At 40.5% G+C, this 27,672-nt stretch overlaps 1 protein-coding gene across 1 annotated transcript; it reads left to right on the top strand.

Moving 5' to 3' along the window:
* Positions 1-1,520: 1,520 nt before the first annotated feature.
* Positions 1,521-27,672, top strand: FZD6 (frizzled class receptor 6). Its single transcript, XM_058036455.1, has 7 exons — positions 1,521-1,557; positions 2,027-2,407; positions 18,817-19,013; positions 19,920-20,937; positions 23,269-23,417; positions 24,634-25,062; positions 25,545-27,672. Exons 2-7 carry the CDS (start codon positions 2,228-2,230, stop codon positions 25,699-25,701), a joined length of 2,130 nt encoding a protein of 709 aa, XP_057892438.1. The 5' UTR covers positions 1,521-1,557; positions 2,027-2,227; the 3' UTR covers positions 25,702-27,672.

Below are 27,672 nucleotides of genomic sequence, written 5' to 3'. Positions count from 1 at the left end.
TATGCTTCTTTAGGGTGACACAGGCAATGACACACAAAATACCTGCACGAATAGAGAGCTTCCAGATACTTACTGTCTTCTGAATAACCACATGCAGGTTTCATGCTCTCCAAGCACAATCCATGGAGGGATTCTCTGGATGAATGTGCCAGACTGCACAGACTATCCAGGGGCTCATTAGAAGAGAAGCAATGCTGCCTGAACATCATCAAACCATTCCTAAATCTGGTTTGCATGTCTCGGCATCTGGTGTTTCCTGTTCCAGTCCTGGAGCATGGAGCAACTTGCATGGCTGAGCAACAGCCTGATGAGACCTTGGATGGCTCCATGCTGAGAAATTTGGTCACCTCTGATTAGTAACATTCTGAATTTCTATACTTAGTTCTCATTAGCTCAGGCCTGTGTTTGTGAACACAGTTGAGCACTACTGGCCAGTACTTGTCTGGTGTGTGTGTAGTCTCAGCCAGCAGTGGGTGTGGGAGCAGTGGGAGGACAGTTCACACATCCTCCAGCTGCATTTCTGGAAGACAGCACTAGTCTGAGCACCAAAGTCACCACAATGCTCCTCCTTCATTTGAACAGTCATTTTCCTTTGTTCTTACCACAGCATCCCTTTCCTCACCAAATATTTCTGATTACTTCCCTTTCCTTCATTAAATTCAATTGTTGAACATCGACTTCTAATATCAATCTCTTCCTCAGCTGTAGCCTCATCTACTGAGTGTCTGCACCCATCATCTCCTGAGGATTCGGGCCTTTTGCAGGATGGCAGCTCAGGTGCCAGGAAAACTAGCAGTGAAAGTAGCAACCAGGGTGGCGGTGAAGGTCGCAGGACGGGTGGCAGCGAGAGTGACAGTGAAGGTGGCAGCAAGGGTGTCAGTGAAGGTGATAGTGAAGGTGACAGTGAAGGCGGCAGCAAGAATGTCAGTGAAGGTGTCGGTGAAGGTGTCAGTGAAGGTGTCGGTGAAGGTGGCGGTGAAGGTGGCGGTGAAGGTGGCGGTGAAGGCGACATTGAAGGTGGCAGCGCGGGGCCCGCCGCCCTCTGCCGCGGGGCCCTCCCGCCTGGCAGAGGCCGAGGTGCGTTTGGAAACAATCCTCGAGATCGCTTCCAATGGTGGGACAGGTTCATGGCCCGACACCCGACACTCTGTAAATTGCCTTCAGAATTTATACAGTGCGTTAGAGATGTTTAGGAAAACTCCAGTGCCGAGTCAGTTTGAAGGGATTTTCACGCCGTTTCCATCTGTGCTGCAGTGCCGGAGCCCTTCTCAGCCGGGGTTCCCCCGGTATGCGAGGCGCGCTGGGACAACACGGACGACTTCGGGGCCGTGGCCGCATGGCCGGGCCACTGCTGGCCACTGCTCGCCGCTGCTCGCCGCTGCTCGCCGCTGCTCGCCGCTGCTCCCCGCTGCTCTTCACAGCCCCGGCCGGGGGCCCGCCCGCCGCCACCGGCCCGCAGCACCGCCGGGGCGGGAAGGTGCAGCCGCCCCGCCCCGCCCGCCAGACGCCACATCCTGCAGGTGCCGCGGGGCGGCCATCGCGGAGGGGCCGCCACCGGTGAGTGCGGGCAGCGGGTCAGGGCCCCCTCTCGTCCCAGGGAGCAGCGACTCCACCTCGGAGCGTTGCCGCGGGGTGGCCGCCGGGGGCGGGTCCCGGTGAGGGGGCGGCGGGGGTGCGGCCCGGGCGTGGCGGGGATGCGGCGCCGGGGCCGCGCCCGGCGAGCCCCGGGTCCTGGCCCGACTGCCCTGCCGAGCCCGCGGGCGCCGCTTCCCAGGGCGGGGCTGGGAACGGGGCGTTGGGAGCGGCGGCGGCTCCGGGGCCTGGGCGGGAGGGGGGCACGAACGCGGCGAGCCGCGGCCCCGGCGCGGTGTGTGGGGTCGGGGAGGCGCCGCGGGGGCACCCGGCCCGGCCGGAGCCGCCCTCTCGCCTGCAGGCCGGCCGGGAGGCCCAGCTCGGCCTTCGGACGGGTGGTCGCGGTCGGGTTGTTTCTGCTGTTCACTTCTCTGTCCCGTCTTTGCGCGTACAGACTCGAAGAAGAAGGGATTTAACAAAGTCGCGCTCGGCTAAAATGGGACAATAGCTAAAGCAGCTCTGAGGAGTCAGATTGTGTGCGTTGCTGCCCTGCGCCGGAGCTGGCAGAGGAAGATGCGTGTTTTTATCCTTGTGCAACGCCGATCTGTCTAACTACTGAACAGAGCGATGTGCTGAAGTTGGAGACCCTGACAAAATGGGAGCACTTGTGTTCTCTGCGACCTGCAGCTTACTTCTAGCTCTGGTGGAAGGGCACAGCTTATTCACCTGTGAGCCAATTACTATTTCCAGATGTTCAGGAATGCCTTACAATATGACTTTTTTCCCAAACCTCATGGGACACTATGATCAGGACACGGCTGCTCGCAAAATGGACGTAAGTTTCTCACCCCCGTCTCCCCCCCCAAATTGTATGTAGCAAATTTGTCATTCAGAAACTATTTGGGATACCTGTTGCACTGATTGACAAGACTGGTAATGTTTAGTGAGTAGATGTGTCTTCAGAGTGTTGTAGAGCTCCTGGTAAGGCGCTATGTAAGGGAGCTACCGACTTCCTCCCTCCACCCTGCCTTAGATCCTGTATTAGAGTGGAAGAGGAATGGGTGTAGCACAGCAATGTGGCTATTCAGAGCATTTTGGCAGAGCTGATCGCATATAGCTCAGGCACTTTACTGTTAGACAGAACAATTGTTGAAATTCTCAGGAGAAATAGTTTATGATATCCTGGCCTGCCTGAACTCAGTGCAAAAATGATATTTAGAAGATGCTCTTTGCTCCTCTGTCACCTTACATCTACTAAGGAGGATCACCTGAAGTTATTCTTGGCCCTGTTCTCCATTGTGGCTTTTGCATTCTGATGTCTTCCGACTGGATGCTGAAACTTCTGACTGAAAGAGAGCTTTACTCTTTTAAACTGAAAATAAGCACTTTTCTTACCTGAACTGGCTGTAAGTGTGGCTCCCCTGAGAATATGCCACGCTGTGGAAAGACTTTGCCCATAGCAATACCTGTGAAGGGTGAGAGCCTCTCTGGGTGAGAGGCTTGTAAAACAAGTTTTGAACCTGTTTTAATAATGGCTTTTCAGTGGTAAGAGAGGGGGAAAATCTTAACACAGGTCTTGAAAAGCTCAGTGTCTTGTGCTATGCAAAGGGTGCAACAGAAATGAGGTGAATATTAAGTTTCTGTCTTTAAAAAAATTATATGTGGTGTTGAAGGTACTGCTACTAAAATCTTATTTGCATACTGTTTACTGAGCTTGGAGGAGGAGCTTGATTCAGTTGCTGAAACATGTTTTTAGTGTTGCTTGGGATGATCACAACTCCCTGCCAGCCTGGGATAGCACAGGCTTTGGTCTCACATTGGTTTTGTCAACCCAGTGTAGATGTGTGGGAAATTCTGGTATCAAATGTTAAGCCATTTGTATGCAGGCAACTGAATTTGCTGCAGATCTCTGAGAAATTGAGGGCTTTTTAGTTGGAAGGTAGGCTGTAGGCTTCAGCTGTGAGCTGTGCAGTGCTTCTCTAGCCATCACTTCTCAGGAATGCTTCCTGCAGTGTCTGCCACTTTATCTCCTCAGGTACGCTGCTGCTTCTGACTGTGTGTGTTAACTGCAGCCATTGAGCCAGCACTTGGCTCAATGCATTTGTGCCTTCCAGTCATGCTGCTGCTAGGGCAGAGAGGCCACAGAGCCATTTTTATTAGGTTGCCATGGCTGACTTTTCTCAGCTATCAGCAACTTGTGCCTAGTGCATGTGTGGAGGGAGTTCCTCCTGGAAAGTATTCATGGCTTGCCTTGCATATAGCTACCAACTTCCTTCTTGTATAGCTATTTCATTAAGAATTGTGTGGTAGTGAGAAGTTTTCTTGTTTTCTCTCTTTTTCCATCCTGTCACCCTTATAACCTGACTGCTAGTGTTGGATTACTACTCAGCCAACTGGCTGGGTGGCTGCAGGGAACAACAGTGTCTGTTAGGGTTTAATTTGCCTACCCTCTTTGATTTGCTTCCTAGTCTCCTGTCATTCCCACTGCCTGGCCTCTAATTTGATATTCCTAACTACTGTGGTGCTGTGCAGACATTTCTGAGCTGCCTCTTGTGTGGTGGGCTGCCTGCCTTTGTTGTGGTCCAGCAGTGATGATGGATTACTTGGTCAAAGAGAATTTTTTAGACAGCTGCTTTACAGGTGAAAGGGTCTTTGCTCCATTCTGTATGAAGTTCATGTTGAATCCACTGCTAGTGGTTAGATTTGGCATTAATATGGTAAAACCTTACTGTGGTTCATTGCTGGGCCTTCTTTCTGAGAGGGGCCAGTGTGTAGCAGTGTCACATATTTTGATGTCATTCTTCGTATCATTCAGTAATGGTGCCAGTTTGTCCATAGTTGATTGCAACTAACCTTCTCAGGATTGTGACAGGATTCTGCTTTTCGGGGGATTTTCAGTGTTGCAGCAGGGGAGGAGGAGTCACTCACTTCTGGAATAGTGTTTAATTTCAGTTTGCAGCCATAACAAGGCAGTGTGTTAGGAGGCGGAGGAGACTTCTGTTGTTTTAAGAGCTTAATTTTTTTTTTCCAATTTTCAGTCCAAACTTCATTCATACCAAAGAAAGAATTTTAATGGCATGTTTTCACTCTATAGAAGTGCTTTCCTTTGATCCTCAGCAGGAATGCTTAAAGGCTTTCTTTTTAATTCTGTCTTGCTCTTCCCCCTCCCTTCCCCCTGCCTGTTCTCAAAATTGGGCATGAGATTTACATATTTGCATGTAAGGTCTCACAGGGTTTTGAGGTTGAGGCCTGCAGTATTTTGCTCCCTGTATCATAACTGACTTTTAGTAGGATCATGCAATCCTAAGGAATAATGTAGGGGCTTCTTCCACAAATCAAAAATATTTTGTGCAGAGAGCCCTAGTGTTAGTGCAAGTTTACGTTTCTACCCCCTCTAAGAATCTTTGGGGAGTGTTTGCTGCCCAAAAGGATGATGATTTGTCAAGGGGACAAGTCTCACCACAAGGTGAAGTTCACTCTCCAAAACAGTGGTAACTCACCATGCCCTGCTCTGAAGGCTCTACAGGTGTGTTCTGCTGCATGGGAGTGTTGTATAACAGGAAGAGCTGTGCTGGGGATGTGTTAAATTGGTATTTCTGGATGGTGTCTTCACAGTAATCCTCCAGAAGAGGATGATGTGGAGCTACTGTCTCAGTAGTGGCTGTCTCCAAGGAAAGCAGCTGATAGATGGTTTTACAATGCTGCCTCATGGATCAGCTGTTCATAATGATGTGCTAAACCCAGAACACTGCAACACTAGAGCAGGAAGATGACTAACTCAGTCCTAGGGCCTCTGGTGTGGATGTTCTGGCTAGTGGGGATATTCCCTCTGGGATCTTGTTTTCTGCAATAAAAAAATATGTAAGTTCCAGTTGCTCCCTCCATTCACATGTTTATTTATTTAGTTTAATTTTGAGCTTTCAACTTGACAGACCGAGTTTTGGCTTCTTGAGTTTTACTTTATATTTGGATTCGTTTTGTGTACACAACAGATGGTGGCTTTAGGAAAGTAAAACCACATGGTTTGTGGTGTGAAGTTTTGTGTATGTTTGCTAAACAGCTGCATGACTGTGGAATCTGATTATTTGCAGATGCCTACCATCTCTGTATCTCAAAGCAATTTATCAGTAACTGTTCTTGTTACTACTGGTTCAGATTGGGAGGTGGAAGATGTAGGGTTTGTCTGATGAGGAAAATAGGTGGACATAACAGAAGATCTGGTTCATTACAGCTGTACTTAAATAGGTGTAACTCCCCCTCGTGGTCGTCCACAAAAACAAGTCGCTTCGAATTCCAAAGTAATTCCTACTTTAACTATCCTGGTGTAGGTTGTCAACTGAAGGCATTATTCCATCAAGGCAGCGAGTTCCTGTGTTGTAACTTACATTCATATCTCTTCATCTGTTCTGCTGCAGTTCTGGAATGTATCCACAGGAGACAAGCCCTTAAGCCTCCTGATGTGGGCAAGATCCAGGCCTGTAGAAGTACAAAGGGAAAAGGCTTGCCAGTGAGCTTTTAGAGCAGACTGTAGAAAACACTGGAAAATGTTGCACAGAGAACAATGAAGTACCTCAGAGAGACTGAAAAAATGATTCAGTAGTGAGTTTTCCATTCACTTTTGAGTTCATGGCCATGTGCCAGAATATGTGTGTGCATGTCTGTGGAGGGTTAAATGCAGCTGGCTGCAGCAGTGGCAGAAATTGTGTGACAACTGGGGTCAGTTGAAACAAAGCCATTTAGAGGGGGTTAAAAAGTACCTTCCAAAGTTTAATACTGAAGTTGCATGAGTTAAAATTTGTAATGTAATGGCTTCATTTGCTTCCACTAAATCCAAATTTACAGTTAATTCAATATAACAATACTTATAAAAACCTGCAAACCTGGTATCTGCAAGCTTGAATTGATACATGTGTCTGTGTACTCACAGGAAGGAAAAAGCTTACCACTGTAGGTTGGGAGTTTAGGGCAAATAAGTGGTGTTTTATGAAAAGGTTATTACTGGGATAGTCTGCAAAGTATCACAGGTGTGAATTTACTTAATCTCTAGAGACAGCCATCTTTGCTTCTTGCTTGTGCTCCACATGAGCAGTGCTTGGTGTAAGACTTGAAACACTAATACTTGAAACTTGAAGCTTAAATCTCAGCATCTTTTAGGAAAACAATCAGTATTCTTGATCTGCTTGGAGTTATGTTTTGTCCCTGGTGCTGCCTCAGACCCTAAAGTGGAGGAATGTGTGCAGAGGTGTGGACATTGACCCAATGGAACAAGCACAAAGGAGTCTTTAATTCATATTTTGGTTGTAACATTTTTGTTGTTCCTTTACCATGGTACTAAAGAGCAGGGGAGGCCTTTGTAAAAAGTGGTAAATTTAGAACATCATGTGTTACTGTTTACAAACTTTTCTAGCTTCTCAGAGTGTAGTGCATGTCACAAATGATTGTGGTGATGAAGCAGCTGAATTGATGCTTGTTAAATGGAAGTTGGCAGATGCCAAAGTATTTTTGTACATACTTCTTATGGATCAAAGGAAATACAAGACAGTGCAACTGACTTCTCTGTTGGTTATGTCTCAAGAAATATGGAATAGTGGACATGAGCAATTCCTTTGAACATCACCTTGGAAGTTGCAGAAAAGCATTGACTGGGTTTGAAAACACGTGAATTATCTGTGTAATTTTGTAAAAGAACGTAAAAATTGGGGATGTATGTTCATTTTTTGTACTCTCTTGCTCTCAGGTATTCCAAAGAAACGTACATCATGTTTAGTTCTTAGAGTGGTGCTTATAGCAACATTCATAAACCATTTTTGCTGATTCCTATGGGTGCAGTAAATTACAGCCACTAAAAAAGTGTTTGTTACCTCAGTAGTACTGAGGCCCTTCAAGTGTGATTGGCTTGTGCAGATTGACTGAAAGCAGGCAAATCTGTGTAATCCCATTATCCTGGCTCTGAGCATATCAGTCATCTGCAAAATCTGCTGCTGCTTTCTCTGAGCAGCAGGACTTGCCCACTTGATAATGTGAATAGCACTGCCTCGCTCTTTGTTCTGCAAGGATGCTCTTTAGAATGCATGGGGGTCCAAAATACTGCTTGCTTGGCAAAGAGATGGTGGCTGGGGTTCTTGGAGATGGTGTTGACAGTGTGATTCCAAGAGCCTCCTCTGTATCCATCTTCAGAGGTTATGCCTCCTCTGGCAAGTAATTTGGTGTTACAGGAGTGGATCAGTAGGTGAAGTTGTCAGCACACTTCTTACCTGACTGCTGCCTGAGACAGAGGAGTTCTACTCTGGGTTAGATTTTGGCCAGTTTCACTGAGCATGGGGTCTGAGGCTGGCCTTTGGAAGGCTGTCTTGCAGATCTTTGTCAGCTTCTGAGAAATACCATGGTATCTTGTTGTTTGTCTCCTGCAGATGTCTGTCCCTTCTGCAGTGCCCTGGTTAATGTTCAAGTGCAGCTGCAAGCTGTAGGTGGTTTCTTAGTCCAGCCTTGTCTCCAATTCTCTCTTCTCCACGCTCAAATCTGCAATTACTGGGTAAATGAAGGCAGTGATGGACTTAGTCCTGTGGCTGTAGCCTACTCCTAGAGCATGTGCATGAACAGAACAGCTTCCCTGAAACTTTTTATATAGAGAATGAAAGCAGGAACAGAGCTGCTGAGTTTGACTACTTTGCCTTCACTGATGGAGGACAGTCAGGGCCTGGGAGCTGAGCTGTCTGCTGAGAACACATCATCCTTGGTGTTGGGGAGAGTCAGCAGTGGGTACAAAGCTTTGAGACACAGATGCAATTTCCAAATTGTCTTAGTGTTTTTGTGGAAGTGGCTGCTGCCCAGTGGAACCTTGTGAACTTCACGTGGTCATTAGTAAAACCTAGCATTAGATTAGGTAGGATAGGTGTGCTGAGGGTGATGTGCTTTTTTAAGACATGATTTTGAAGGTCATCTTCACATATCTTTTCTTAATATTAGGCAAGTAAGACAAAATTGTATATTGTTGTGGGCTGGTGGTCCACACTGTCTGCCCTCTGCTGTCTGTGAGCTGTCAAACTGTGTGGGATCAACAACTGGGTAACAACTCACACCCAGTGCATTGGCCCACAGCAGCTCTGGAAACAGCAACTGGGCAGTCTTGAAGGATTTGGTGAAGCAAGGTACATTGTGGGACATCTTTGCAAGGCTCCTCATGTTTGTCATCTACAAATCTAGCCTAAGAATGGCAGAGGATCCTGATGTCTTTCTGAAGTGAGCTTTGTGGTGTTTGGGTGTGAGATGCTCTTTGCCCACAGTGCTGCATGGGTCAGGAGGCTGGATGGAGCTCAGGCCCTTGTTGTGTGCTGGTGGAGGTGGAATGCAGGCTTAGTTTTCCATTTGCAGGATGGATGTTCAGGGTGGCAGCTTGGCTACAAGGTGTTACCTATGCCTTCATTGATAAAGACCATAAAAAGCAAATGGTCCAGAAAAAAAACACATTGGATGGGGAATGTGGTCACATGTCCATGGTTTCTTTTCTAGTTTGACAGTGCAGTGATTAAAGCAGACAATTTCTAAAAGTACTATTGTGTCATCTCTTTAGTTCTTTATGTATTCCACAGGGAGGGGGTGGGAGTAACTGCACCACAAAATTTGCTGCCTTTTTCTCTCTCTCAGTGCTGACTGTTGATTCACCAGCCCTTAGGGGCAAACATAGTTCCTTTGTCACATGGTTGCCTTTTTGGGTCCTCTCTGTGTATTTGTGTGCATCTGTGATTGCTGTAGCATGTTGGTAATTTGCCTGCCAGAGTAAAAGATGCATATGTCTGCCCTCTTCTTCTGAGCTGTGTAGGGTAGACGAGTGGAGACTTGCTAGATTTCTGCATAGCTATTGGGTGGGCAGGGGTGTGTAAGAGCTGTGTGAGTAGCTACAGTATATGGGGGGAAGAGAGGCCTGGATGATCAGTCTTTGTAGGACAGTAAGGATGTCCTCTTACTGAAGATACCTCTCCTCTAGACAAGAGCTTCCTGGGAAGAAAAAAAAAATCCGCCTTTCCTGTACTTAAACTTCTGGTAGATCAAGTTATTCAAAGAGTAACCACATCCTTCCAAGTTTGGCTCATGCTGTATTGCCCAGAGGGCCTGCATAACCAGATTTCTTTAGACTCAGTAGCTACTGCCACAAAGCACTTAGTGACCAAACTCTCCACACAGTTTTCCTGCATAGAAAATTAAAAGCACTGCTTTTCTGGAGAGGGACTGTACCCATCCAGCCTCATGGTGACCTAGCAATACCTGTTTGCTAGGATGCCACATCCCTGCTGCATACTGTTTCACCTGAGCTGATGTTCTTGTACGGAAGGTACAAGGTGCACCATTCTAAGAATCCAGCTGGGTGGGGGATCTGGCTGGGGATTATGCACAGAACTACAAACAGAACATTACGTGTCGAAGGTTGTCGTGGCCCACAAATCATAACGTAAACAGAAAAGGTGGCCTTACATTTTTAGAACAGGAGAAATAGGGAGGATAATGAGGGGAATGTCACCAAGATGAGCACTGTGGGCTAACAATGAGGAAACTGTGTCTAGTGAAGGCATTCAAAACTGGGAGTGTCTCAAAGTGTGACCAAGTGGAAGCAGTGAAAGCAGCAGACAGAGGTAATGATTGCAGATGCTGAGGTAGGTGACTGCAGCTTCATGGGCTTCAGCTTGGTCTAATGACTTGTGCATTTGACCAACTGATGTTGTTTCAGCATGTGCAAATGACTTGACTGATATCTCCTACATCATAACAAAGTTGTTTTTTAAAAGACTACTAAAGTTTTCATTTAAAACTTAAAAATGCAGTAGGCAAGAAAGAAATGGTGCAGGTTTACTACTCTGGTAACTTGCGTGGTGCTGTTGTGCTGAAGTGTGTCTCCACACTCACAGAGAGAAGGGGAAGCATAAATCTGGATGACTTTTGGAACCAGAGCAGTAATAACTTCTGCCAGAATTTCTTAGAAATGGGGGGCTTTTTTAATGATAAGACTGTCTATCAACATTATTACAGGTAATCCTTTACATTGAATGCTGCACAAAAGTTTAGCAATAAATCCACATACTCCTGTAACACATAGCAAATACAAGGAGAATTTAAGATTTGAGATTCTTATGCTACTGCAGTCCAGATGTAATGAAGCTTTGTCTAGACTTCAGATGTTTGAGGGCCTACAGTATACCTTCCTTCAGTTAACTTAGAGTTTTCTGTCTTTTATGCTGTCCAGTTTACACAAAACTTAAATCAGATACAATGTATAACTGAAAATCTTTGTAAAAATAGTTCAGTTCTGTAACACTTGGGAAAAAGCTCTCATATTTGTTAAGGATGGTAAATTGCAGAGGCTGGAATATCTATAATTTAGGTCAAGCTATAATTTAGGTTAGAACAAAAACAGGCAGTGGATTTTGGTCATAAGCTATTTTGAAAAGTATTTGAAATACTTGTACTTTAGTTTATTTCAGATAGTGAGATGTAAAATTCCTGTCTATATTGTTTATAACCTTTGCTATACTTAAAAATATAGCTATATATGTATTTTTATTTTGCATGTGAAAATACTTAAAGAGAAAATATGGAATGAAATTGTTTTACTACAGAAAGAAATTCTGTTGCTAGATCCCTGTGTGGGCCATTCTCTTGAGTTGGACTTGGTCCTAGTGGGTCCCTTCCAACTCAGAATATCTTGCAGCTCTGTATGGTTAGTACAAAACCATTCAGAGTGTATAAAAGTAAAAAAGCAGAATAGCCTGCTTTATCCTTCTGTGTCTGTGCCCATTATAGTGTCAACAGCAACCTTAGTGCCAAGGTGTGGTATTGGAGTAGTTTTATGGAGTTTGTCTTACTTCTTTTTGAAAGTGCATGAGTGCCTTGCTGGCCTATCAACCTTTGAAAACATTCCCCCATGTGCTTTATCCTTGCCCTGGTAGGATTTTTGATTCATATTCCCATAACCTTTCAATAGCTAATATAAAAGTTCAGACCAGGATGTATATGCAGACACATGTGTGTGTGTATATATATATATATAATTTGACAATCTAAGTGCATGTCTTGCCTTTGCTGTTCGGTTGAAGGACAAAAATAAGCTTATATCTTTGCAAACATCTTTCTGCAGAACGGCATCGTTTGTCCCACTGCTTGTTTACTGCCCATTTCTTTCTCTGCACCACCCCTAGCCTCTACCAGCTCTTTGAACTTCAGATTTCCTGGAGAAGGAAACACAAACTATTGTCTTTTAAACTAACGGGGCAACTTACTTTGTACTCTGACAAAATACTTCATTCTTATCTATGTAAATGTTAAGTTGGTTACATTTTAAAAATGTTTGAAAAGCTTTTAGATTAAACACAACTTCATGTACTTTTAGTTTATTGTGGAAGCTGCAGAAAGTAATGCTGTTTTTTTAAAGCAACTTATTAAAGTAGAAGTCAAATTCATGTATGTTTGATGGTTTTCTTTTTACCTCTGTCAAATCAAGATGCATTTAATAATTATGCATATTAAACTTAAAAGTATTCAGATTTATAATATACATCTTATATGCATTTATAGCTAAAATGTAAATGGTGACTTTTAGTCCTGAAAAACTTTTGTTGGTTTACCCATGCAGTTTTAACTGAATTGAGAAAATAGAGATTACAGCTGATACTTGCTGCTGGCAGCAGTAGTTGATTATTACTCAGAGCTCAGGTAGAGACATGGTGTATATGGGCTCTCAAATGAGCTCATACCGTGTTCCTTGCTGGTTTAAAGGGTAGTTGACATTGCACTAATGTTTCTGTGCATTCCCATGTTCCTGTTTTGCAGTTCTGTTAAGAAGCAGCTTTTAGCAGGCATGTAGCAACAAGGCACTGACACTTAAACTGCCTCAGCTTCCTGCAAAATCCTTACATACCAAATTAAGTGTATTTAACTTGCCTTTGATCTAAATTCCTCAATGTAACTTCCAATGGGAAAAACCTAGTCTTTTCTCAACCTTGCTTTGAATCTATTGGACTTGTACATTTCATCCTTCATTTAGTTTCATGTGTTGGGACATTTATTTATCATGACTTAGTTAATTGTGCGTGAACTAGAAGTCGGAGGTTCTTGGCAGCTGATTCACTGTGGCCATCACAAATTGCCACCCTTGCCAGCCTGTCTAGGAATTGCATGAAGGCATTAATCCCTCTGGGTGTGATGCTAATCTTGTTTGCATCCAGTTGAGAATAACTCCATTGTAACAGTAGTGTAGGATTAAATCAGCCGTGCCATATTTGCTCCACTGTTTTTAATGGAAACAGATTATCATTGTAAAAGTGGCTAAAGATACTGTGAAGATTGTTAGTGTAGCTCTGGGAGTAGAAAGAGTAATTACTGTCTCCTCTTCTGAGATAGTTTATATGCACTGTGATTGACAGTGGCTGTATTTCCTATCACATCTGAAAACTTACATGTTTATAAATATATTTGGTTTAGAGTTTGAGGCTATACTTCAATTCTGTAGTGACTGGATAGTAGGTTTGTTTGTATGGTACTGTAAATTATTAACAATTAATTTTTAATTATTAATCATGAAAGTGCCCTGCAAGAAGCAAGGGAGTTGGTGATCATTCTGGGCCCCTTCCAATCTGAGATGTTCTATGACTCTAATTATTCATTATTTAGGTGGTTGTTATTCCCTGTAAAGCAGATACATAGTTACTTGAGTAGCAATGTATAGGTATTATTTAGTATAGGTAGGAATGTATAGAACTATATATTTAGTATAGGTAGGAATCTGAGGTACACAGTGGAGTACAATTGTAGAAATACAGATTTAAGCCTGCCTTTGCTTTGGTGACTGAAATACAGAGTTCTGTAAGCAACAAGGTTGTGGTGTTGTTCCTTTAATCAAAACATATGTATCAAAGAGGTGATATGGCTTAACACCACGACAGTTAGTGTCTGTCATTGTTTAACTCAGTGAACCTCAATGTTAACTAGATTAATGAAGTTAAATGCTTTCACATGGTGGGTAGAGCCCAGTGGTTGGGAAAGCAGGTTTTTACTGTCTTAGGTATCTGACTCCAGTGGCTGAACAAAAGCTCAAGTCCTCTGTGTGTCTCAGCAATTCAAGGTATTTCCTGTCTTTTACATTGAAGGTTTGCCATGGATGATTGTAACAAAGACCTTGATATTTCAGTCCACAGTTTTCTATATTATGAAAGTGTCTCTGTGACACTAATCAGCAGAGAGAGTATTTTCACTTACTTGTTTTGGTATATGCTGGTAGTTATCATGCATCAGAACCCCAGAGACTGATCATCTCTGGTAATGCTTCTCTCTAGGATCAGACTGAAGTGAGGTACAACAGAGCATTTGAAATGTTTGCATGTAATAATGAACTTGTTTCTCTTGTGTCTTGCAGTTGTAAGCCTGCTAAGCACAAAACAGAGAAGCACGGTGAGCACAGGATCCATATATAGTTCTAGGTTGCAATTTACTTGTTGGCAAAGCACATTTAAGGACATGTTTGCACTCAGACATTTTTTCTGTATTTTGCTCCATTTGTCTTCACTTGTCTCTGTGGTGTTACTGTTTGCAGAACCACACCATAACTGGATTTTTGAGGTAGCTTGTCTTTGCTGCTGGAGATAATATAACATAGACACACCTTGTAAGGATCCTAGGACTTCATAAGATGTTCCTGTTTGTTAGTGGAAAGCTTGCATCCCACAGTCCTTGGTTCTTCACTGATAGTGCTTGAGGCATGCCCCTCTTGCTGTTACAGGCTACATCATCTTTGACTTTACAGCTGCTATTAGATTGTTGATTTGGGTTTTGTTGTTGTTTTTTTAAAAGATTGTTACTGTATTCTAGTTTGTCTTACATTTACTGAGTTTTGTTTCCCATTGTCAAGAAGATGGGAATTTATAATTTAGAACATACACTGACTGTGTGAGGCTCCCTTTCTGTTTTTTCAAGAGTGTAGTTTCACTCTATTTTTAGCATTCTCATCACCCAGTGTGCAGATTTTCATCTCTTCTTCATATGACAGGGCAGTGGTTGCTAATGCTTAAAATGCCAAGTGCCTTGGTTTCCTGGAAGAGCGAATTTTGTTTGTTTGTGCCACATGCAGACCCTGAACTTCCTGAAGAGGGGAGGATTATGGTATAAGATTGTGAGTTTAATCCCAGACTTGCAGGTTTAGGATGCCAGCATGTGCATGCATGCAATTTACCCAGCTGACCACGTGGGTAAAATGTGGTTTGTGGTTGGGACATGCACAGTTCAGATAAAGTGTCCTTGAAGGAGCTGAATTTTACTGTCAGTGAGCTTGTGATCTTGGCTTTACTTTGTGCTTCCAGACTGTGAAGCTGGAGGAGCAAATACTTTGGTTTTGGTAAGATTTGCTTTTATGGTCCATCAGGAAACACAGACATACTATTTTCTATGAGCAGACTTTTCCATTTTGGCTAGCTGGAAGTGAAGCCCACACTTAAAGATACTTCATTTTAGCAGAGTTCCAGGCACAGTTCACTAACACTTCTGATGTTCTTAAATGGTAAAAGTAGGCAGTTGCTGAAATTATATCTGTATTTTTCAAATCCCATTTGTGTGTGCTTGAGGCAAAGTTTTACGTTTTATAGAGGGGTTTTTTTAGTTGAGAAAACTCATTGGCTGTAAAATCTATTCGTTTTTTGACGGACTCTCTGCTTCTGTTGAAAGGGATAATTCAGATTATATATACTTCAGTTTCCAAAAACATGTTCACAGCCTATATTTTTTTAAGAAACTGTGCTGGTAACCCATTGTAGACTTTGTTTTCCAATGCCTGCCTAAAGAACAAGAAGAAAAGTAGGTATAAATAAATAGATAAATGTTTTTTCCCCAATAAGAAGTATTAAATCCTGAGCTGATAGTTTCATGCTATACCAAATAAATCTCTAGAATGGTTCTCCTTTGTTACTTTTACTGAAACTTCTGATAACAAACTAATTTGTAAATGGATCTAGAAGAGGGATAGGTACTGAATTTGCTGAGAAAACAAAATGGGATTAAAGAATTGCAGAGAGATCATGTACTAGAAGCATCTGGACAATAAAATGATAGGTGTGATTTAGGGTAGGGAAATGCAGAATAATAAGTTTGGGAGAAAATAACCCGCAGAGTAATAAATATAGGGGAAGAGTAACACCCACTATCTGTACTAGTTGGGTGGGCACAGTATTTTACCAGTTACTGTCACTCAGAAAGTCTTTGTTGTCACTGGAAATGTGATGTCAGTCTTCAAATTTAGTCAAGGCAAATAGAAGACAAAGTATACTATGAAAAGGAGCAGAAATCAAAATTTAAAGCTTTACTATACTAATATATAAATATATTATAAAAATTATTGCAGGAAGACAAAATGGAAAGGAAAAAGTATAGTGCAATCTTTTACCTGTTTGTCAAAACACACATTAGGCTGCAAAACCAGGAGTTACAATAAACAGATAAAATGCAGTATTTTCTTACCAATGTCTGTTTAAATTATGCAGGGCAACTTATTGCTGTAGTATTTAACAAAGGGTTCAAACATAAATGATTGAAAAAGGGAGAAGATGCATTTTAGGAAGAAAGGGTTCAACACAGTGGCTGTGTTGCAATGTGCAGCATGTTTCCTAAACCCTTGCTAGTAGGAAACTGGAAGAGATGCCAGTTTGTCTTATTACAGCCCCCTTGCTGCCAGCCAGGGGAAAATGAAGTGTCTAGCTGAATGGTCTGACTCAGGAGGTCAGCTTGTGTTTTCAGAGCATCAAACTGCTTGCTCTTGTGCTCATACTTTCAAGTGTCAGAAGGTACATGTTTTTAGCAAGCTGAAAGACATAAAAGAAATATTGTAAGGACAGTTACTCTTGGCAGCCAAGTCCTTGGAATACTGCTCTGATTACATTATAGGCTAAACATGGCATTCTTCCTAAAAATTTTTAAATTTATCTGGTGGTTTTTCATTTAAATAAAAAATAAATTTTTCATTTAAATAAAAAATTTTCAAATTTAGAGTGGTTTTTCGTTTAAATAAAATATACTCTTTAAATGAGTGTTTAGACAATGACAACATGCTTTAGTAAAACTCTTTATGCAAATGCAAACATTTTATTCTTGCTTGTCTTGTCATTCGTTATCTGCCTCTAATATACAATATCATTATACATGTTGTGATTTTTAGCTTTTAGGTTGCTTCATATGACAGAAACTCTGTTAGAGTGGTAGAGGTTAGTTTTATGTCCTGACTTTCTTCTCTGGATGTTTTCTTTGTGCTCATTTTCTGTATCAAAGGAGCAGGCTTAAAATATGTAAGCCTATTATCTGTATTGGAAAATGCTATTTAGAAACTGTCAAGTTGCTTATAAAAATAGTTGGTAAAATATCACTGTAGGTAAACTCAGTTTCATTGATATAAATATTGAGATTTTAAAAAACCTTTACTTTTCTAGATAAGACTGATGAAAAAGCTTTTGGCTGGTAGTCCAAAATTTGCTCTAGAAAATGAATTTTACTTCTTATTTAATGAGATGAACTGTGCGTGACAAAAAGGAAGAATTCAGAACAATCAAGACAAATTCTGCAAGACAATGTCAAAAATAAACTCAATTTCTGTAACAATTGAATATGACTACCCAGGCTATGTTGTTTATCCTAAGTTCCAGGAAGAACAGAGCAAATACAAATTAAGAATTGAGAAGAAAAGAAGCATCATAATTATGCAAAGGGAATTTAATTCATTTAAGGTAAACTCCTGAGTACTTTTTTCATCTGAAGCAATGCAGACTTTAGGAAATAATCCAATTTATGGAACTGGAACACAGTATACCAGAACTACACTTCTGTCCTTGTCATGAAATACTCAAATCTTGGGTTCCAGCAAAGGCAGCTCAAGAGGAGACATTCAGAGAGGGAGTCAAACTAATGTGTGCCTCTTGTAATGGCTTGTGCAGATGCAGCACACAGCTGGAGTGCTCTGAAGGGTACTGCCAGCATTTTTTGGTTTGTCATAAAGCACTTGTGTGTTATTCTTGCTCTGCCTTATCGTCTTCCTTCCTCCCCATACATTCCTGTATTTATTACCAAGGTCCTTTAAGGACTTGTAGGTATTCCATTTTGTAAGGGAATTTTATTTAGCAATGTCTTTTCTTTTAAACTGCATGTTCAGTAGTAAGACTTGCTTCTTGAGTAAGGAGAGATAGATAGATAGATAGATAGATAGATAGATAGATAGATAGATAGATAGATAGATAGATAGATATGCAATGCTTAAAAGCTAGAAAAAAGTAAGGATTGTTCTGGACTCAATCTAATCTTTCCTTTTATAGCCATTGGTTGAATGTTTGAAAGACATAAATATTGATGGCAAATAATTAAGTAAAATTCTTACTAAACAAAAATCTTACTAAAAGCTTGGCCTACTTTGAAAATTGCATGCACTGTCCCTGTTTAACATCAGACATAACATTTGCACATACAGTAGTATTTTGGGCAAAATAATTTGCCCTAACAATAAAGCTGAGAAAATGTAAAGTGGAAAGGCTGGGGTTTTTTTACTTGAAAGCCTGTCTGACTGTGAATAAGCAATTGAATGCATTGAGCAGAAAAAGTTAAACTTGATTCTATGAATTTTTTAGTAAGAACAGTCATCAGTTACTCACTGCCTGTTACTTGATAATCCAGGCAAAGAAATTCTCAGTCATGTTGAGAGAGATTTTAAATGAGACGTTTAAAAATGAGAAATAATGTTTAGACCTCATTAACAAAAAAAAAAAAGCCCTAAATTTAATTAGCATGTGAGATGAGTATATCACACCACTTAGGACTGAAAATGTAATCTAACAGGAACTACAGGAACAGACACGCCTTGGAAAGCCTCAGGGCGTTTGTTTAGAAGCTGACTGGTGTACAAAGAAACTCAACGTTTTACTTTATTTTTAAATATCTTGGGCATTCATAATACCTTTCAGATTTCTAACATTGTCAGATAGGAAGAATGAAGTTTGGATTGCCAAAGGTTGTCCAAGATTGTGGGACAAGGGCTGGGCTGGAAGTGCCAACAGAGCCTCTTGCGACTCAAGGCAGTGGGTTTTGCTTTTTCAGAACTGCTGAACAAACACTATTTCCTAGTATTTTTTCAAAACCTACATAGGATTAAATGTAAGCCCTAGTGATGAAAGTTAGTTTTGATGCTTTGAATTATCTTTTAAAAATTGCTAACCAAAGCCTTTTTCTTCCCTGTAGCCTTTCCTTATTCTTATGAATCTTCACTGTTCACCAGACGTCCACACATTTCTGTGCAGAGCCTTTGTCCCAGCCTGCCTAGATCAGATTCACGTGATTCACCCCTGTCGAAGCCTCTGTGAGAAAGTGTATTCTGACTGTAAGCAGTTGATGGACACTTTTGGAATTGCATGGCCTGAAGAGCTGGAATGTACCAGGTATTTTTCATATTGACAGGTGGTGGGAGTGGTATTTTTATGTTTCACACAGACTGAGTTGAAAATCTGAGGCAGACTGTTAAATATCACCTCACAGTAATTTCCTTAGTATGCTGACCCTACAGTGCTTGTGCACGGGTCCATTTCTTTATTAAAACTTTTTTGTTATTCAGATTATCACCTGCATTTTCTGCCTGTGACAGTTTTTGCAACAAAGCTCTGTGGCAGTTCTTTTCAATAATTACATCCTGGCAAGAGGTAGCTTTTTCACTGTACATTTCTAAAAGTTTAAAATATTACATGTTACAGCATAGATTTTGCTTTGGTTTCTGATCTCTAAACTAGGGATGATCATGCTTACTTTAATAGGGGTTTTAGAAGTAACTGCTCATAAGATAATGGAATGTAGAATATTCTGTATTTCAACAGACCCAGAACATTGCATAGTAGAAACCTTCCGTTGCTCCTAACTGTTTAAATGTGCCAGCCTAGTCTTGTGTTGCTTTTCCTGTGCTGCCTGCCAAAACTCCATTTTTTGAAGTGTCACCTTTTCCTCAAAGGTGTTCACGTGATAGAGGACAATTAATACTTCATTTGGGGACTTAATTGTCCAATTTTAGATTTAGGTTATGAAGTCTCATCCTTCTTGTTTTTCTCTCTTCAGTCCACGTTGTTTATGCTCTTGGGCCTGAAATTTGAGTAGTTGTCCTTGGTTCCAAGCTAGGAAAGGAATTGTTTTTGTCTAGCTGCTCTGTGAAGAGAGCTTACCATCTCATAATATGAAGGTCAGAACTACACACTAAAGCAGTACAGAGTCTGAAAAATATAAAAGCTAAAACCTAAGGCATCAATTCTAGTTGAGAATGAGGGCTATTGAGATATTTCCTCTTCTGTTTACTTATTCAGGTTAATCAATTGTGATGAGGCTGCTCCTGCCACTGCTGCTGTAACCACAAATGTACATGGAACTCAGAAGACCCCAAGCCAGATCCGAAGGGATTATGGATTCTGGTGTCCCCGACACCTACACACTACCAATGGACAAGGCTACAAGTTTCTAGGAATTGATCAGTGTGCACCCCCATGTCCCAATATGTACTTCAAGAATTATGAATTGGATGTGGCAAAAAGTTTTATTGGAATAGTTTCAATCTTTTGTCTTTGTGCTACACTGTTCACGTTCCTAACTTTTCTGATTGATGTTAAAAGGTTTAGATACCCAGAGAGACCGATCATCTATTATTCTGTCTGTTACAGCATAGTCTCTCTAATGTACTTTATTGGATTTTTACTTGGGAACAGGACTGCCTGTAATGAGGCAGATGAGAAGTTAGAAATTGGTGAAACGGTTGTTCTTGGCTCCCAAAACAAAGCCTGTACTGTCCTTTTCATGGTTTTGTACTTTTTCACCATGGCAGGAACTATATGGTGGGTGATTCTGACCATCACTTGGTTCCTTGCGGCAGGAAGAAAATGGAGCTGTGAAGCTATTGCACAGAAGGCCATGTGGTTCCATGCAGTTGCTTGGGGAATACCTGGTTTTCTAACCATTATGCTCCTTGCAATGAACAAAGTGGAAGGGGACAATATCAGTGGAGTTTGTTTTGTGGGTCTCTACGACCTGGACGCCTCGCTGTACTTCGTGCTTTTGCCGCTGTGCCTCTGTGTGTTTTTCGGTCTCTCTCTCCTTCTAGCCGGCATCATCTCTCTGAACCACGTGCGGCAGGTCATTCAGCACGACGGCAGGAACCAGGAGAAGCTCAAGAAGTTCATGATCCGCATTGGGGTTTTCAGTGGGCTCTACTTGGTGCCTCTTGTAGCCCTTCTTGGATGTTATGTTTATGAGCTGGTGAATCGGAAAATCTGGGAAACCACTTGGGTGTTTGACCACTGTGACCAGTACCATATTCCTTGCCCTTATCAGGCAAGTAACATTTTCCTTTATAAATAATACTGTAAAGTTAATTAGCAAAAACCCTTATGCATATCTGCCGTGCAGTGAGTAATCCGTTCAAAAACATGGAGTGATTAGTTCCTTTTTAAGTCAAAAAACAATGAAATATTATTTTTGCTTTGAAAATTTTAATCTAATTGGTAGCATTCAGCAATTAAATTCAACTTGCAGCTCTAACAGAATATATAGCTTTTTATGATCTTTGAACTTCATGTTAGAAATTGTGATGGAGGAGGGTTGTTCCTCACAATATTTGTTTCTGAAAGCATTTGCTTAGTACTTCATTGCCAAGCTCAGTATCAGAGTACATAAGTTGAATTTTCATCAATTTTAGTTGAAGCTGAAATAAGGATTCTTAAAAATTTAGACTAAATTGGATTTTAAATGCTGCTTATAACCACAGATTTAGAATCACTTTTTTTTTTCTTTAAAGTATAGAAGTGTAAACCATGTGAAATTATAGAACAAATTTCCCATACGTTTTTTCCACAATAGCTGTAGTTTGCAGGCTGATTTTCAGAAATGCAAAGAATTCTTTATTAAAAAACAACAACAACAACAAAAAAAAGGCAAATAAAGAAAAAAACTTCAACTAAAATTGTGGAGGTGGTTGTGTTTAATATTTGCCTCTTAAAATCCAACTTCTTTGGAAAGACTTTTAAATTAAATCTGCCCATGTTCAGTAGATTAAATCTGCTGCAGTTGCAGGGAGTTTTGTATACTGACAAGTATTATTTCTTTCCATTTAAGAACAAATACATAAGAAGACAGCATCACTAAAAAATGCAAGTGTCTGGTGTCATCTTTCATTGCATTACACTTCCTATCTATGTTTTTTTGCTGGAATAAACTATCATTAAAAACGAGGAATAGAAATACAGGCATTATGGAATGATCAGGATTGACCTTTTTCATTCTTGAACACCATTTAATGTCCTCTGGATTGAAGTCAGTGTAGGCTGAGTAGCACAGCTCACAGACTACTTGGTTATTTTGGCTTCCAATGCTGTTTCTTCACAAGTGTATTTTGACTTCAGTGGGTTTTATTCTGAGCTCTGTATAAACCTAAATGCTTCAGAATATACAAGTTTGAAAACAAGACTTTTATGCTTTAAAAATAATCAATAAATTTGTTTTGTGGTGCTTAAATATGACAGCTTGGCATAATAACACAGAGCATGTATTTTTAGCCTTTAATTAACCCATTGGAAGGAAGAAATATCAACATTAAATATTACAAAAATATCTACTTTGTGGGATCTGTCCCTATGATAGACAGTGTGGGCTAATTGTGGAATAGCTCAAAGTGGTGTGCTTGGCCTTGGCTTATCTGAGCTGGCTTGTAGACTTTTGTTACATAGATTAAAACCAAATAAAAACTGAAGTAGCTTATGTTACCTGGCTAACAAAAATAGTGGCTTTCATAGATGGGTCTAGTAGATAAGACAAGTGGCATAAATTAAACTTGCAGCATGACAGCTGAAGATAATGATCTCTCACTGGATTAAATGTCTCAGCTCCTATGATACAGCTCTGCAAATAGGTGGATTAATTTTGCAATAAACAACTGCTGTGTAGTTCCCTGCAGCTCCTTGAAGATGCTGTCTAATCAGATTAACTCCCAACTAATCCTTCCAGTACCTGAAGGGAGCCTACAAGAAAGAGGAAGAGAGACTTTTTGCAAGGGCATGTAGTGACAGGACACAGGGGAATAGCTTTGAACTGAAAAGAGAGTAAGTTTAGATTAGGAAGATATTAGGAAGAAATCCTTTACTTTGAAGGTGGAGAGGCACTGAAACAGGTTTGCCAGAGAAGTTATGGGTGCCTCATCCCTGAGGTGTTCAAGGCCAGGCTGGAATGGGGCTTTGATCAGCCTGGTCCAGTGGGAGTGTTCCTGCCTGTGGCAGCTGGGGTGGAAGTTGATGATCTTTGAGGTCCCTTCCAACCCAAACCATTCAGTGATCCACTTATTGTTTCTTTTAAGTTGAAGGGATAAATCTTTCACACTTGCCTCTGGAGAATATTTTTACTAATACTATTACTCCCCAAATTACCTTTCCTTTCAATTTAAAAGAAAAACAATTCCTTCTGACAGATCTCTTCTGTGTGTATATTCAGCTGAACACATCTGACTTGTCTGTACATGTCTGATGTTTGTCCACTGTACAAGCCTCAACAAAGACCAACAGTCATAAGGAGAAAGTCTCTTGTTTAAGAAATGTATTTGTTTTCTTCATTTAAAAAAATAAATCAATGAGTATATTTTCTTCTTTGCATTTATTAAATTTCTTTGTCTTCTAGGCAAAGGCACTAGCAAGACCAGAAATATTTTTGTTTCTGATGAAATATTTGCTGACATTAATTGTTGGCATATCTCCAGTGTTCTGGGTGGGAAGTAAAAAGACCTGCTCTGAATGGGCCAATTTCTTCAACAGAAACCGCAAAAGAGAGTAAGAATTTTTTTTCTCTGTTTTTTAAAGCGTATACTTAAGTTTGCCTTTCAGACATGTATTTTTATAAATAGCTGAGATAATCAAAACGTTGTCCTCAGACTATAAATGCTGCTTTGGGCTTCAGCAGTATTCCACTGGAATCTGGGGAAGTTTTAAATACACAGTGACCCTTTAACAACAGTCTCAAGAAGACAGAAAATATTTTCCTCTGCTGATTTCTCTTTTGTAGAGCAGAAGGTGTGTTGGCTAATACAGATCTGGTTCACAGTCAAAGGAGGAAAGATAATTTCAGCCATCAGTTTAGTTCTTTTCATGTGTTGTGACCACTTCATTTGACACAGTACTTAGTACTACATTTACTGTCATGCAGTAATAATATTCTCTGTTCTCCTCTGCCAGGCTTGTCTTCTTTTGAAATTAATATTCATTGAACCCTCCTTACTACCACTTTTATTGCATTAATCTAGTGTTCCTTTTTTTTTAATTAAACAGAAGAATTCAGTTTCATTACCTAATTTAAGCAAATTTATATCTGTGGATTTAAATAGCTTATAAGTTTTGTCTCCATTTCTTATAGTTGTTGCTTTTTTCAATTCTTTTTTATGTCTTAATTATTTATTTTCAGATTATCTGTTACTTATAAATGATAGTGTGGCTTTAGATAATTTTGTTTCTTTGGTTTTCCCAAGGCAGTAGTCTCTAAGCTCTTTTTATTTTACATCTCCATTCCTCAATGGTGAATCTATAGCTTCCTTTCCCTCTCCCCTCTTTTTCCATTTCCTGTATAATTTTTGCTTGTGTTTCAGATGTTAATTGCTTTTAGCTACAAGGATTTAAAAATAATGAAGTTATTTTTACAATGCTAATATTTTTTCATTTGGAGGAGGTTGACTCTATATAAAGTTGGTAATGCAACTGCTTATGAGCTAATTCTTCTTTTCTCTCTAGTAGATCATTAATTCACTGTAGACATTGGACCTATTTGCAGAAGTAAGAAATAAGCTTTATTTATTTGTTCCACAGACAGTTACTTTGGAGCCATTACGATTTTTCCTCCTCTTTTCACATACAATTTGTTTCCCTTTGTTCATTAACACCCAGCTCAGATTGCGTCACTGGTTGCTATTCTTTCAAGGTTTTGTGTGCTACTCTTTATTATATTATAGCTAACATTATCCTCTTTGTTCAGTGATGTGTTTGTACTCTCTTCCAGTCCAATCAGCGAGAGTCGAAGGGTGCTGCAAGAATCATGTGAATTTTTCTTGAGGCACAATTCCAAAGTTAAACATAAAAAGAAGCACTACAAGTCAACTTCACACAGACTGAAAGTCATTTCAAAGTCAATGGGGACCAGTACAGGTGGCGCAACAAATCATGGAACTTCTGCAGTAGCAATCACTAATCATGATTACTTGAGCCAAGAAACTGTGGCAGAAATTAAAAGCTCTCCAGAGACATCTGAGAAGGAGATGGAGGCAGATGGAGCATCGGCCAGAAGAGTGGAGGAAGGTGAAACCAGCGGAGATCAGATGTTCCCCAGCGCTAAACTGACCGTGGATCAGCTGGAAAGGAGAAACAAAGCAGACAGCACCTGCCACATGGGTACTTTGGCTGAGAGTGTTAAGAGAGTAGGTGAAGGAAGGTAAGGCCCCTGAACTCAGTATTTTCTTTGTTTCTACATATTACCACTGTTTCTCTAAGTGTTCTGTTTCTTCTCTCTGAAGAATCAGGGTACTCTCAGGATGCACCTGACCTTCAGTAGCTGTCAAGAGAACTTGCAGACTGTGGCCATGTATGTTTAGCCTCTGGGCTGTTTTGTATTTTTGTAGGGTTCTTCTTTTTCTTTTAAGCGTTGTGTGCTGGAGCTTCAGCTTGTAGGATATTCTTGCCTTGCTGAACAGTGACCCTCAAGAAACCTGTGTCTGCACTGCAATCACTTTGAGAGGTGATGAGTCTGAAAAAGAACAATGATGACTGCAGGCTTGGAAAAGTGTACAGAACTGTACTGCATTCATACAGCTGAATATAGATATTATGATTTCACTACTCAGTTGTTTTTTTCCAGTGTAATAGAAATTAAACTGTGCTTAAAATTTACTGTCTTTTGTTTTTCTTTACTTACAGAATAACTCCTAAAAATGATTTTAGTGAATCTCCTTCACTGCAAAGGAGCTGTTCCCAAATACCTGATGTCCCACAGTCACCTTCCATATCACTACTCGTCTACTCAGCTTCAGACACCAGAAGAGAGTTGGATTCAGGAAACAGTTCCAATCCTTGAAAGATGGAAAATGAATATCAACATTTGTATTGCATAAGACTGAAAATTTTTATGAACATTTGCATTATATAAAACTGATATGAGTTCTTTGTTACACTGGAAATAATGGATATTCTGTGCCTTATTAAAAAACACATATATCCTGCTTTGCACTTAAAAATCTATGTTTTGTTGTGGGGACAGCTAGCAATAATGTACTGTATTTAATCCTGTCCAGGACTAATGGAAATTGAAGTTCTGTAGGACATGGCAATAATGTAAGAAAAAGATGGGAGACAAATATTATTCCTTATATAAAGAACACTTTGTAATGAATTGCATTAAAATAATGCTTCAAAAGCACTGTTACTTCTCAAGGTATAAAATTCCATCAGCCTCTTCAATATTTTCCAAAACTTGTTAATTTTTTCTTTTTTTTACTGTCTCTTAAACAACAGTATCACTTAAGTAAGTGATGCACAAATTTCTAAACACTCTAAATTATACATCCTGCTGTATCAATTATAGCACTGGTTTATGGTAGATTGTACACTGAATATGAAAGGGAATCTGAAATTATAGCAGTTTATTTTGTACATAAAAATTAATTTTGTAAATAAGTGACTGCATAAGGTCAATGTTTAGAACTACTGTTTTGTATGTATTGTACAAACTTGGGAAAGTTCCCGTGCTCCCCTTAGGGTGTTGCTGAAGCCAGCAGTCCCCTGGTGATCAGCCAATGTGACACAGTTCTGAGAAAAGCAGGCTGGACCTTTACCCATACCATGCACTGATGTTTGGGGTGAGGCAGGCCCTGCTGCAGGGATGCTGCAGAAGGTGCAGCACTGTCTCACAAAAATGCCTCTTGGAGCCTCTCCTGGCCTGGTGATCCAGGGCATGGTGACAAAGGGACACCTCAGACTCCTGGGCTCAGTGGGCACAGCCTGACGTGCAGGCCTGGGGCTTTTGTCCTGAGCTGCAGTGACAGCTCATCTCGTGCTGTTTCTATGTGAGTAACTTCATTTTTTAAAAATGCTATAAAGAAATATCTTCCAGATAACTGCTGCAAATAACTGGTGAGTTATAAATATGCAGGCTTCTTTAACAATCTATTTACAGAGAAGGCAGCCTTAGTACTTTTCCTCCAAAGCCTAATTTTCTACAAAGCCTAATTTTTGATTATGCTACAGCAATATATTTTCTCTAAATCAAAAAGGCCTTAATACATATAGCTTTTCCTATGCTAGGTGGTTCTCAGGAGCAAGTACTGCTGATGTGGATTGTCTGAAATTGTCTGACAATTTCATTGACTTTGAGTCAATGTTTTTTTAAGAGCCAATGGGATTTGTTACTTGAGATAATTTCGAGACAGATTTTGCTGTTTTCTAAACCTAAATGTCAGTGCATTTTGTAAAACTGTCCAGCATCTTGCATTTGACCACTAATAAGAATATGTCTCAATGTTATGGTATTAGGCAGAGAATTTACTGTGAGCTGGGATAGCATTCATGGTGATGCATTGAACGATGAAAATTGCGTGGTACAAAGGACATGTAAGTGCTGGAACAACAGGAACTACGGTTCTGATAAACCAAAGTTATTTGTTTTATCCATCATGCATTAAAAATGAAATTTCTTTACCTTTATATTACAGTATCTGTATTTTAGCATTTGTAATTTATTGCCATCGATGGGATATGCTCTTTCTTTTAGAATTTTCCCCTTAAAAGTACACAGAATTCTTGCTACTGAGTGGACAGTAAGAAAGATGAAAAACCTCCTGTGAAAAGGTGCACTAAATACCCTCATTTTTCTAATTCTGTTTGTAACCAGGTAACTTTATACACGTTCACTAGTTTTTACTGTATTTGTTAGTAATAAAATATGCTGTTGTATAGTAAGAGCTTCTGAGTGGATATTTCTCAGTAACTACATGTGGCATGTTTGTTGCTCTACCCACTACTGTAGTATTTTTGCACCTAAACCCCAAGT

This window comes from Melospiza georgiana, chromosome 1 (assembly GCF_028018845.1).
Source record: "Melospiza georgiana isolate bMelGeo1 chromosome 1, bMelGeo1.pri, whole genome shotgun sequence".
Classification (NCBI taxonomy): domain Eukaryota; kingdom Metazoa; phylum Chordata; class Aves; order Passeriformes; family Passerellidae; genus Melospiza; species Melospiza georgiana.
This window is presented reverse-complemented; position numbering and strand designations above follow the sequence as displayed.

Excerpts from the sequence above, each read along its gene's own strand:
- FZD6 (XM_058036455.1), top strand. The coding sequence starts at position 2,228 with ATGGGAGCACTTGTGTTCTCTGCGACCTGCAGCTTACTTCTAGCTCTG. Across the intron at positions 2,408-18,816 it reads CGGCTGCTCGCAAAATGGAC|CCTTTCCTTATTCTTATGAA; the intron begins GTAAGTTTCTCA and ends TCTTCCCTGTAG. Across the intron at positions 20,938-23,268 it reads ATATTCCTTGCCCTTATCAG|GCAAAGGCACTAGCAAGACC; the intron begins GCAAGTAACATT and ends TTTGTCTTCTAG.